The sequence below is a fragment of the Osmia bicornis genome, chromosome 15 (assembly GCF_907164935.1).
Source record: "Osmia bicornis bicornis chromosome 15, iOsmBic2.1, whole genome shotgun sequence".
In the NCBI taxonomy this organism is placed as follows: domain Eukaryota; kingdom Metazoa; phylum Arthropoda; class Insecta; order Hymenoptera; family Megachilidae; genus Osmia; species Osmia bicornis.
The window spans coordinates 6,397,288-6,409,724 of record NC_060230.1 but is presented as its reverse complement, the minus strand read 5'-3'; the positions used below and the strand labels follow the sequence as shown (position 1 = coordinate 6,409,724).

The following is a 12,437-nucleotide window of genomic DNA, read 5'->3' as shown; positions in this document are numbered from 1 at the left end:
CTTTGTTCATACAATTCTCAGCGGTTGTGCGTGTAAATCATTCGCAAAATGGCTGTAGCGCGCTGGCGTGATTCGAAAAGAAAGAACCTGGGGATTAGAAGGGAGGAGAGGATACCGATTATGCTAATTCGCCACGGGCGTGGCTGGAAGTGTGATTACCCAGACGAAGAGTGATGCTCGTTGGCCTTGGGAATTTTCAACGCGTTATCAGAGCAGTGCTGACAGGATTACGCGATATGGAAAGAATAAAGTGAGGTGAGAGGGCGGTTATCGGTACGCGATCACGGGGACGATCGTCGGCCGGTGTCGAAATCGAGCGAGGGAAACAAAAGGATCGTAGAGAGACGTGTCGGCGTCGTGGTGGTAGCTGTAGCTCGCGGTGCCACGGTGAAAGCTGCTTCGGGTTCTGCGGCATATAATTCGAGGGCATGTCGATAAATCAGCCAGCGAGAGCGAACGAGAGCGAGATCTAAGGAGAAACACGGGGTGACGGTGTGCGTTGCGACACGAGCTCGTCTATTCGTGGGCGGCTTGATATTCTCCGCAGCGTCTCTTGCTCCTCGATACCTATTTCTTCACCCATCGGTTCGCTTATCTTTGCTTTCCACGGCAATTCGATAAGGTGAAAAGTATCTTTGACCAAATGGCTAAGTTTTGATAAGGGACCGGGTGTCTCTCCTATCGCGATGGTCATTAGACGCCTGGACTATTATGCGCCAAACTCATACCCGAACCTAGGTTGCTGAAGTTCATTGTTTAAACGTACTTTTGATATCGTATCTCAGCCAGTTCTTCGGCTACAGACTCTCGGGGCTAATTCCTAGCCACGCATACAGCGTACGTGTAACAATAAAACATTACGATTAGAGGCCATGTTTCCCGAGTTTGCCACACCGTTCGTCCGTCCGTAGGCGTCTCCTCTGCTATATATTGTCATCGGGCCCGATAAGTATCGTACAGGGCATCGAGACCCCACGATCCCCTAGTCTACCTTAAAATCTTTAATCGTATATTTTCAAGAACAATCCCTATCTGTCGAACGAATCTCCCTCTTCCGTGGGTTAGATCCAGCCTCCTCTGACCAAGTCTTCCGTTGCTACCAGTCAGCATTTCTAGTAGCTAAATATATTTCTATCCTTCCACGCTTCACTGTAGCGTTGAAATCTGTTTTAATTGTACGGAAAGAATAGATCTCGCCATAATTTTCCCTCTAAGTGTTTATTACTCCATGGAATTACAGAATTAGAAGCATTTAATCGCGATTTTCCTTCGCACTCTGGTTTCTCTGTTTTGCCCTTCTTTATAGTTAGAACATCATTCTCAAGGTTGAAAGGAATGAATAAAACCTTACGATACAGGATATACAGTGGACGATTTTATAGTCGAAACGCGACGTGGCGAAAGGATTAAGTACGCAGACCGGAATAATCATTCAGATTCTCAGATGTTGGCAACGGTAATTCGAATCCGTTAACACACCATCCGAACCATTCGCTATCGGTTGTACAGCAACGAATCTTGTAGCTGGTATCTTTGTAAGAAGAGAGAAGAAAAAAGAAAAGAATCGTACAGGATCAAAGATCACGCTCTCTCGCAACGCGCCTTGCCGTCCCCTTGAGAAAGATGTCTCCTGGCCAAAGGATTACTCGGATACACTCCCATCGGATTCACGGTGTGTATCGGATACAATGCGATCCGTCCGTTCCCGTATCGCGTAATCGCCTTATCAAGGGAACACGCAGCCCGTACCAGAGGAACTTAACGGTTTCCTGCGTTCGATCAAAGCACCGTTCCCAGCGAAAAATTCCAATACAAATTTGCATGGGGCCGGTAGAATGCAGCGTGAAAGCTTACGTGTGTTGTGCGCCGCGGCGTTGCATTGGAGAGAAGGTGGAGGATATAGCGTAGATGAGAATGCAGGACAGAGAGGAGTGTGTCGAATAACTTCCTAGAGGCGCGCCTGTCACGACGCCCCGGGTCATTGGTCACCCCGTGCTTATCTCTGGCTGCTTGCGGGCCATCTCTCCGAGGCCCCTTTCAGACGGCTCGATTTTCATTGCGCGATTTCATTATCCCCCGATTCCCTGCCACCTATATATACAGACACACACATACCTATGGTATGTTAGATCTCTTCTGAATGGGCCTTTCACACGGCCCGCGATAAATTGCCCGCGGGATCGTTCGAATGCGAGAGCTAGAACGGACGCGCTTCCGTGTGTGGGCCCCGGATCCCGAAGGGGTTCCTCTATTTCTCCGATGATTCATCTTGGACACGTTTCTTAGGCGATTTCTTCGATTTTCACCCGGTCTCGAGTTAAAAGAGAAGGTACCCAGCGATGCTAGCAGAAAATTTAAGACTTCCATGTGACGGTAAACAAACGAAATGGATAATTAGCAGCGTGAAACGTTGCTATAAGCCAGCCAGTGACCACGATTTATATAATCCTCGTGTTATCCGATATACGTTGGAACGGGAGGTAACACGGAAGCCTAGGTAACGCGAGGATAACTCTGGCGAGCGAGACGGGTTCCCAAAGCGGCGTTACGACACCGCGGAATTTCCGTGCCGATCGCGGCATAACCGTGAAGCAATTCGTCCGGGGAATCGTTTAACGCGGACCGCGATGCTCGACGGTCGAGTCACGATCGTTACTTTCCTCGCCCGGTCAGATATACACGCTTTAGAGAAATCCGAAACAATCGACGGCACCGCCCATTTACGAACACGCTCGTTAGGTAACCAGCCTCCAAGATATTCCTCGATGATCGTCTACTTTAATCGTTGGTTACGCTGATGATGCGAACGCTATGAGGAAGTAACGGGAAACGGGCCTCGCCCCAACCGCTTTGACCCGATAAAGAGATAAGATTCGTTCGCCGATTTCTTTTCAGCCCCGACAGTTGAAATTGTAAACTAATTGGTTGGCACCCGGTTCAGTTGCAGATGGAGCATAGAGGCGCGGCGCCGGATCAGCAGGAGTATCAGTAGCGGTCAGCGATCTTTGGGGCCCTGAGCGGGCCCTGTGGACTGGGACGTCGGCGCCAGGGCCCGTGCTCGCGACGGTGGGCGGCGTTGGAGCGCCGCGATGGCCGCGACCGACGGTCAGATCGTGGTTGCGGCGGCACGTTGGGCCGAGGAAGCGACGTACCTGCGTGAATTCGTGTCCAAGTATCGTCTCCCGGCGGTGATCAAGATCACGAAGGGCCAGTACGGTGGTCTGGGCGTGCCGACCCTTCCGGCGCCCAGTTTACAGAGTACTGCCCTCTTGGTGTCGGCCGGACGTCGACGGAAGATCGTTGCTCAGGCGGTGAAGATCAAGGAAGGTCGTAGGGTGGTAGGCGTGGGGCCGAGGTTGGCTATTCCCGATTCTTACGCGGGTTACTTCGAGATTCTGAGCGAAGAGGGTAGAGCGGTGCGCGGTATCGAGTCGGTGAGCGAGCTATGTCGAAGATGCCCGGAGGAAGGAGCGCTGGTACGAGAAACCGTGCGGGGTATAGCTTGCAGAGTGGACGACGAGTCGGGCATAGTTGTTCCCGAGGGGACGAGGACCCTGGCTGCCGGGGAGACGATCGTGACGGCAGGGGAAGTGAGTCTTCCTGGCCGCGGTAGATTTCTGCGTTGCGTCGACTGTCGAGGGGACAGCGTGCTGCTGGGCATGGAGCAGCGGGGCCGCTTCAGCGCCCTTGCACGCGAGGACAACATCAGCGGCGTGCACACGGCCAGAGCGTTGCTCAGCAAGCGTCTGCCTTTGACAGTCAGACTGGTGCACGGACAGCCGCCCAGGGGGCTGAAGTCGTCGTCGCAGTTCGTGCCAGAGCTCAGGTTGTTGTCCACGTTCGAGGAGGAGCACGTGTTCGCGTTGCCGTTGCAGAGAGAGGGCGCCGCAGTGGCGTTGCCGTTGGCAGCTCCGCTGAAGCTGGTAAAGGCTAGAAACGAGGAGGCACTCAGGTCGATGCAGGAGTTCACGAGGCTGGTGGAACGCGCTTCGCGCCTTGTCGCCGACGTGGCAGATCGCGCGCACGTGCTGGACGGTCGTCTGGGCGAGAGCAAGCCATCCAGACAGACCAGAAGCGGTTCGGGCTTTCTCAGGCGGTCGTCGACCAACTCGGACAACGGGCCGTTGAGCCACCACAGAAACAACGCTAGCCATCATCATCACCATCATCATTATCACAGCAACGGACATCAGGCGTCCTCTGGACACGCGGGATACAGGGACGAGAACCGCGTGCCTCCTTCGGCCTGCACGGAGGAGTACGACGAGATCGATCAGATCTACGATTACGTTCGCGGGTTCGCCCCGTTGCCGAAGAGCGTCAGGTCACCGTACGAGAGCCCATTGCCCGCCCCGCAAGGCTCTAGTCCGCCTCTGACACCTGTCACCGTGACGGTAGCACCTCTGTTGGACGACAGACCGGAACCACCGCCCATAGAAACCATCCCGACCAAGAAGATACAGGCGGAGAAGAGAACGAGGCGCGCCGTGAAGGAGGCACCACAGCCCAGGGTTGAGAAACCACCGTTGGCTAAGCTGTACGTGAAGAACAGCGGCACTCAGAGGGGTCGCCCTTTGATGAGGCAGAAGAGCGCGTCGCCGTTGAAGGAAACGCCTCCCGGCTACAAGGGAGGCTCCCCGCTATTCAACATCCGATACAAGAGCCTGACGAACCTTCAGCAGGCCATGGAACTCGACGGCACCTTGGACTCCAGTCACTCTGGGGGCAGGACGTCGGGGGACTCCGGTGCTGGTGCTAAGCTACCGGAGAAGAGGTACGTACGACAGATCGTTATAAGGTAGGATAGACTCGGATGAGTTTATCGTCTCGAAATCGATAGCATAAATCGTCTGTTCCTCAGATCGCGGCGTTTGAGCAGACCACGTTCTCTGACGAATTTAGTGTGGGAGCTTCGCGGTGGAAGTGGGCTAGGCTGCGCGAGACCGGAAACACCACCGCCCGCCACAGCCGCGCCACTGCCACCGACCAAATGTGGGCCACGTCTGGCTGTCACCGTGGTGGCACCCCGGCGTGTTGGCACGCTCTACCTCTAACTCGTAAGTACCATTCCCAACATTTTTCCAACGTGTACCAAAACTTACAAGGGATAACGAGACTGTAGAAATTCGACGCATCACTTTAACATCCCTTGTTAGCGTCACGTAAATCCAACCGGTGATTCCCTTATTCCGAAGTCACGGTATACAAGAACGTTGACTGATGGCACAACTTAACCCGAGAAAACTGAATGTTAGAACACCATTGCTACCCACGGGAATCCTTGTTTTCTCGCATACCTATGGTGTTCCACCTAATCGATTACCATTACCCGGCTGCAGTAATCGCAGCTTCCCTCGTTAACTTCAAGTTTTTGCCCCGTGAACGATCACTTTGTCGCCTCGTAAACTCGGCGTGAAAAAAAAAACCGAACGTCACCTCAGCTAGGCGCGTTCGAGTATAATCACGCTAGTGTTTTCCAATGAGATTAATTTCCCCGCTACTACTTTATCGAGCAACCGAACGATCCGTTCGTCGGTGGACGTCGAGGTTGCAATCAACCAGGAAAGACGTACCGGTTACGGCGCAGTTACAGCGTACTTTGTCCGGGAATCGTTAAATTTACAGGATCCAGCCGGGGTTGATCCCTTAACGAACCATTTTACTGGCCATTATAAAAGGCAGCCAGGTGTTTCCCTATTGCCGCGAGTCCTTATTCGTTTAATCGCCCTTGCTACCCGACTCGATCGTCATAATCGCGTCTAAGAAACGCACCTGTGCCATCCAGGAAACGATTGCTGTTATTGCGAATTATTGTGGTTAAGCTGTCTAATGCTTCTGCTGAAACGGTAAGCTCAGCTACTGCCTGCTCGAGCAATTAACGAGGGGGGATAGAGAAGATTCAACGGCACTCCGAGGTCTGATGATACCACGATGGTACCCTGAGGATACCAACTGGAATAAAAGTCCAAGCGCGTTGATGCACGATTTCTGGGACCTTATCTATCGGATTCGAGTATGTTTGAATAGAATTCCTAGCTATGGGAAAAGGGGAGGTTCTAGGAGATAACGAGGGAAAGAGGAACGAAAACGGGACGGTGGTGGAATGGTCGATAGCGAGCGGACAGCCTCGGGATAGGTAACGTCATCCTCGCCGATGTAATAGGCCTGGTTCGACTGAAAGCCGCTCCGTGAGCGGAATTAAACGAGAGCAGGTTCAACGGCTGAGCATACCGTGGCTTCCGGTCACCGGGAACTGGATCGCGTGTTACGAAAATTATGATCGGGCCTGCCCTGATCGGCAGCCAACAGATCCGAAGCAGAACCAGTCGGGGTCCGTGCGTGTTTTCTACATCTTACTTTGTTCGATTACTCGTTGAAAGGATACAACATCGAAATGTTTGCTGGAACGAACTTTTGACCCTTGAACGACCAATTAAGCGGCGTCGTTCGAAAGGTGATGCCTTCTTATGATTTCCTGTTTACCAAGCGGAACATCCACCGTACACCAATGTCATTCTAGAGTTTTTAATCGGCTGATTAAGTAATTAACTCGTAAACCTTCAATGTTCCGCTCGACGGCTAAAGGTATCTATAAAACGTTTTATGAGCGACACCTTTCTGTCGGGTTAGCCAGCTGATGAAGCTGTCCTGTTAACGGCACGAGAAAGCCATTTTCTAGTTTCCTCGAATCGTTTAATTAACCAGAGCTTATTCCACAGAAATAGACAATCTTGGATAGCTGGATGTAAAAAACTGCAGCCTGTTTTTCTCAACTAACTAGCGGAAATTAAGAACTCGATGATCTCGGTACTTTATTTTTATTTACCAATATCTTGATTAGAGTCAGGTGGCGTTCTACTGAGAAAAGAACATCCGTATCGTTAAAAACATCAGGGTGAATCGCGTTAAATTTCCCGATGACCCAGCATGCAAGAAGCAAGTCGGAAACGAGTACCGGGCACGAAGGTCTTCCGAGTATCCCACGAGGTCGAAGACGCTCGAGTCATCATCATCGCGGACTCCTACGAGCAAGAAAGCCTCGGATCGTCCCGCTGACGAGCGTGGTGCACGCGAAATTTCCTCGTGGTTCGTACACGCGAGAAAAAATTCCAAAACGAATCGTATTGCGTAACCGGCGAGCTTCGTTTTATCGTGGTCGAGTGCGAATTAGTGCCGCGTTGGCCTTCGCGCCCACGCGTCTCTCCCTTTCGCGAGCAGATAAATAGCCGCTCGTGCAAGATGCCTCGAGAGTACGCGTCTCGCCCCTCTATATCTCGAATTTAATTTACAATCGGTTCAGGACTACGCTCGAGCCGTAACGAGGCCGGGAAAATGGAAAACCACGAGCAAGTAGAAAAGTCGATGAATGGTCAGCCGGTGGTAAACGTTCGCTCCGCGTTCGCTGGAAAAAATGATTGAAAAGCTGAACTGGTCGACGTTAACACGGAACGGGTACGGGTTCTCCGCGTCTCTAAATCCACGGGTGTTAATAATTACCAGGCATTGATAAGTGAAACGAGCATCCACGAAGATAAAGAGAATCCATCTAACGGCACGATTTTCATCGTTTTTCCCGGGGATTACTTTCTTGTTGTTAATACACGGATGATTCTACTCGGACGACTAATCCGTATTGACATTGTAGACTGGTTTATCTAATTACCCATTTCGTTTTCATTTCTTGCTCGTCTTATCGTTCCGCAGCTTGTTAAAATCTATTAGACTGTGAAATGAAATCAATGGATGGTACACTTGCTACGCTTGGGAAAACGGTGAGAGAAGAGAAGGGAATGATGATAATATGCGTTTCGTTTAGGGGCATAATGGGATGGTCAGTGAGTCTACCGGTAGATTCTTATCTTCTATACGGAGATAGTTAGAGTCAAGTCAGGTATACATTAGGATAGATAGTTAGAGGAGAACTGCTGATGGTCCTTCTGGTTCTTAGTGTAGGATGTTATTACCATGAAAAATGGTGGATATACCATTTTGGAAAGTGACAGAAGCGTGGTCTTTTCGCTGAACGTCTTTCCAGTAACGCACAGTGGAAATATCAACGAATGGTCCGACCATCAGCCATTAACACTCGGGTGGTCGAACTGGTAGCGCAACGAACAAGGTTGCAGAACGAAGTTTTATTTCCAATTTAGTAGGAATTTCTACGATACTATTACGGTCTATCAGGGGGTCTGGAACAACATTCTTGCAACCTTACCGAGCCGACGGCACGAGGATGTGTCACACGAAACCGCAAGGAACATCATGGCGGGTATTAGAGGAGGAGGAAGAGGGACTGTTCCCTGGCGAAATTGTCCAGCATCCTTCCGCGGCGTGTAGGTAATTGGCCTCCGCGGGGATCGCGGTTAATCGAAGCCCATCTCTTTTTCTACGCTCTCCCCTTAAGCTTTCTTTCCCTTTTTCTTTTTATCTTTGCTTTACTTTGCTTTCTTTCCGTGCAAGAGGCCGGCGCGAATCGAACGAATGGATTCCACGGTAAAACGTGAACCGATTGTGGGTAGCGAATTAGATGATGAAATAAGTAGCGAGCCTAATGACGGAGAACGAGTCAAATGGAAAACTGTACGCTGGATTTTCGAACTTTTCAGCCGTGTCGGCTGAGAATCAGCCATGCTGGAACCTTGCCTCGTCCGAACTTGAGGGGAAACGGTGAAGCTCATCGATTCGTTCCTTTACCAACGATTTCTTGCTAGACTTACGTGTCGACGATTAGAAGAGTTTAAGCTCGATTAAATTTCAAGTTTAAAGCGAACGTTTAGACCGAGTACTAGCGAGAAAGTTGGCGTAGCCTGCGATCCCTCTGGTGGCGAGTAACAGCACCCATTTACATCATCGCCATGTTACGCGCGGAGCGTCCTTCGACTCATCTGCTTGGTCCAGGCATCTGCGAGCACGGTGTTCGCCGGTCGGCGTCTTGGTTCCGTGTGTACGTGCATATTTGTGCGTGGGCGGAGACCAGTAGCCGGCTCGCAGCACGGCCGGTTGATCGGCCTGTTGGACCGTGACGTGCCAACCACTACCACTTTATTATTACTACTATGCACTGCCGCGCATTACTCTCGAGGGCCCGTGTTCTCCGTTCGGCGTGCACCTACACGATCACGCCTGCCCGTCCGGACCAGGCTTTATTACACTTGCCTCGATGGTACGCGAGCGTACGCCACGCTGCCCGCTACGCATCCTTCTCGTGGAACGCGTTTGCCAAGCTGCTATCATGGTTCCGTGGTTCCTCGGATGCCTGGATAGGCGACCGGTGAAAGGGAGATTAAGTTCGAGGGATCGGAAAGTACTTTTCTTCGGTGAAGAAGAACCACTCGTGTGGGAGGTTGGAGCGTATGCCGAGGGGTTAAAGATCTTGCCTGTCTTCAAGGTCGATGCGGTTTTACCTTGTTGCTTGGTTACTTTTCTGGTCAAGTCATGTGAGAAGTCGAGGATGCGAGGATTAGGTTGCAAAGGGTGGTGTATAGTCGCTGTCACGATGTAGCCAGGTTGTAATTCAACACGTTTGGGTTGTGGAAGATTCCCCGGAGCTACCTAAAATTTTCTTATCGTTCATTGAGCTTGACGTCTTAAGATATCGCTCGGTCGAGAGGATACTTCAAGTATCTTTACCGAAGACCACGGTGTTTGGTATTGAAAATCTTGAAGAAAACTCACGTTCGGAATGTTTAATATCAAATTACTGATGGATGTCTCAGGAGGAGCAGGACAAAAACCTATCCCAAACTTCATCTTGCGAGGCTGTCGCGGCGCGTACGGGCGAGTAAGCTTCGTTCCCGGCATCAAACGGTTAAATTGCACGACACGGGTCGCGTATAAATTCAATTAATGTCACCGTTCGTGGAAGGCGCAATAATTGATTGATAAAAATCGAAGAGAATAAGGTAGTTTCGCGGATCCCCTGTGCACCAATCACGGTAGGACAGGTAACAAATAATAAATTAACAGTCCCGCCACGGGGACAGAGTGTATACATTGTGGATTATGGTCTTGAAGAGAATTTATAATCCGGCAACGCTGAAATTGTGCACTCGCGCGAGTTCCGTTACGAATCTACCTTGTACCTTGCACCGGCGGCCACCTAACCGGACTTGCAACATTCGCCAGCTGAAAACCGCCTTGGTCATCGCGTAACACACATGATGCTCGTATATCTCCTGTTATGCAATACTCGTTGCCTAGATTACGCCGTTTCACGGGTTCGTTCGCTTCTAATCGCGTCGCGATCGTGATCATCGTTGATTTCACTTGCGAGAAGACAATTTGCTAATGGATCTAATTTAGAAAATTTTATTAAAATACCAAAAGACCTTCGTATCTTGAGAAATAAATTTTCGAACGTTTCGTTGACGAGCCGTTCTCGGTAAAGCATCTCGCTGCATCGTCGTAACCGTCGAAGCCGATCGTGTGCTTTACGATCCGATCAGCTCGTACTCTCGCCTTCTTTCCCGTCTCACCGAGGCGTCTATCGAGTGCAGAGGTGATCCACATCGAGCGGTTTTTCATCGTGCTCGCATAGCCGCGTATAAAATCCGCGGTCGAACACCTTCAGCGAGCTCGAAAGCACCTGCATAACCGAGCAGCTCCGCGGAATCGGCCGAGCCCGGTGTTTTACGACTAACCGTGAAATCAAACTGCCCGGTGTTTGCAGTGCACTGCTATTCCCCCCTTTACCCTATCCCGTACATTGTTTCCTTTCCTCTGGTTCCTTTCTCTTTTTTCCGCTTCTTCCTGCTGGCGGGTTGCGTTCCTCCCAGAGTTCCTCCTTCGTCGTTTTCTTCTTGCCGCACGATTCATTATCGTACGGACTGTTTCCTGCGGAAAAGAAACGTCGTGGAAAAGTGGAGAACGCAAAGTAGTTCCTTTGTGCTCGCGGATGGAAAAAGGAGAAGAATGGAAGAAGGTGGGAAAGAAAAGGAAATGCTTGAATAAAAGGGATGGGGGAGAGAAAAAAGAGAAAAGCGGAATGTTTTTTGCGTCAGCTGTTGCGGTGAACTCCAAGAAACATCACGTTGGTCACGTTTCAGAAGAATTTCATGATACGCTTTTCTTGGAGAAGAAAAATGAAAAATCCTTCGGTATTCTTCGACTATCGCCGATAGAAGAAATGGACGGAGCATGAAAGTTCTTTCTTCCGAGATGGCGCGGGCTTATTCGACGTGGGGAATGGCGGTTGGCCAAGGTTTTTCGAGTGCAAACGTCGGAGAAGCGACGCAAAAGTGGAAGCGGAGTGGTCCATCGCGCCGGTGCGAGCGCCTTCGGTGTGTTCTTGTGAAATGCGCGAGTGCAGTTCCGAGAAGTGTGCAGGCCGGTGGGTGGTCTCCATTCAGAGATGTTTATGGCTGTGTCGTGGCAAAGTGGCTGTACGCCATAGCCCGTACTCCTTCGTGGCGCCCGCAGGGTCGAAGACCTAGGTTCGTCAGCTTCGCCCGGCAGCTCGACCAACAGCTTCTACCGCATCCTCGACCGCTTCAAATAAGCTTTCAAAGGAAAACGTCCTCCGCTAGTAATTCCGCTCGTGTTTGGATGGAAACAGTCTGAAGTGAAATTATCTGGAGCATCTTCAAGAGGAGCAACGTGAAACCAAGTTAAAGGGGTCGTATCCGAAGCACCGGTTCTCCGGTTCTGCGATCCTTGGATCTATCACTGCCTGCCAAGAGGAAAGCTTCCGAGGCGTGGTCGAGAATCGCGATCAGCGCGTTCATCAAGCCACGTGTCCACCTAACATAGCCACAGCGGATTCCCGCGTTTAAGTGAAAGCGCTTCTAAAGTCTCCTCCGCTATTTTCAAGCAAAGCTAGAATTCGATTCCCTCGCAAGATTAATTAAAATCCAGTCGAATAGATGGTAACTGATAATCCATTTTCAATTAAGATCAAAGGTGAAGCGTTCGTACCCGAAGAGTTTCGAAGGTTTCAAAGTAGTTAGAACAGAAAGATCCATTCATCTTGTTAGACGTCGATTTAACCTTTCAAATTAAAGAGACGACATAGACAGTCGTATTCGGGATCATTAATTCCTTCGATTTCTATCGTTCGCTTTCAATGGAGAAATTTTCATATCGTAATTATCATCGTTAGGTTTCCAGCTCAATGATTTAAATTGAACACCACGTTCTCTGTATACTTTTAGACGCTGTGTTAGTCGTTTGGGTTTACTTTCACTATGCGGTTCGCTTCTCTTCAAATCATCTCATCAGACTTTCCGCCATTTGCAACGATCTAATAAAAAGGATTCGAGCGAACAGACTTGTATTCAAACACTCTCTATTCAGATTTTTTCTATAAACGGAATCCTCGAAGCAATGGAAACGAATTGAATCCCAGCTTCATTTTTTTGTTCGGTTAATTCTTATCCGATCGTTTATGTTTCCTCTTTCACCCGGCTGAACCAGTTTCTTTTTCATTTAATCTACGCTTA

General features: G+C 50.2%; 1 protein-coding gene across 2 annotated transcripts in view; it reads left to right on the top strand.

Moving 5' to 3' along the window:
- The window catches only part of LOC114877289, a 103,152-nt gene that overhangs the window by 77,883 nt on the left and 12,832 nt on the right, over nucleotides 1-12,437 (top strand). For both annotated transcript variants that reach the window (XM_029189671.2, XM_029189670.2), the window contains exons 4-5: nucleotides 2,942-4,774; nucleotides 4,862-5,057. In XM_029189671.2, coding sequence (XP_029045504.1) covers nucleotides 3,090-4,774; nucleotides 4,862-5,054 — 1,878 coding nt within the window. In that variant the 5' untranslated portion in view covers nucleotides 2,942-3,089 and the 3' untranslated portion in view covers nucleotides 5,055-5,057. The remainder of the gene's footprint in view (nucleotides 1-2,941; nucleotides 4,775-4,861; nucleotides 5,058-12,437) is intronic.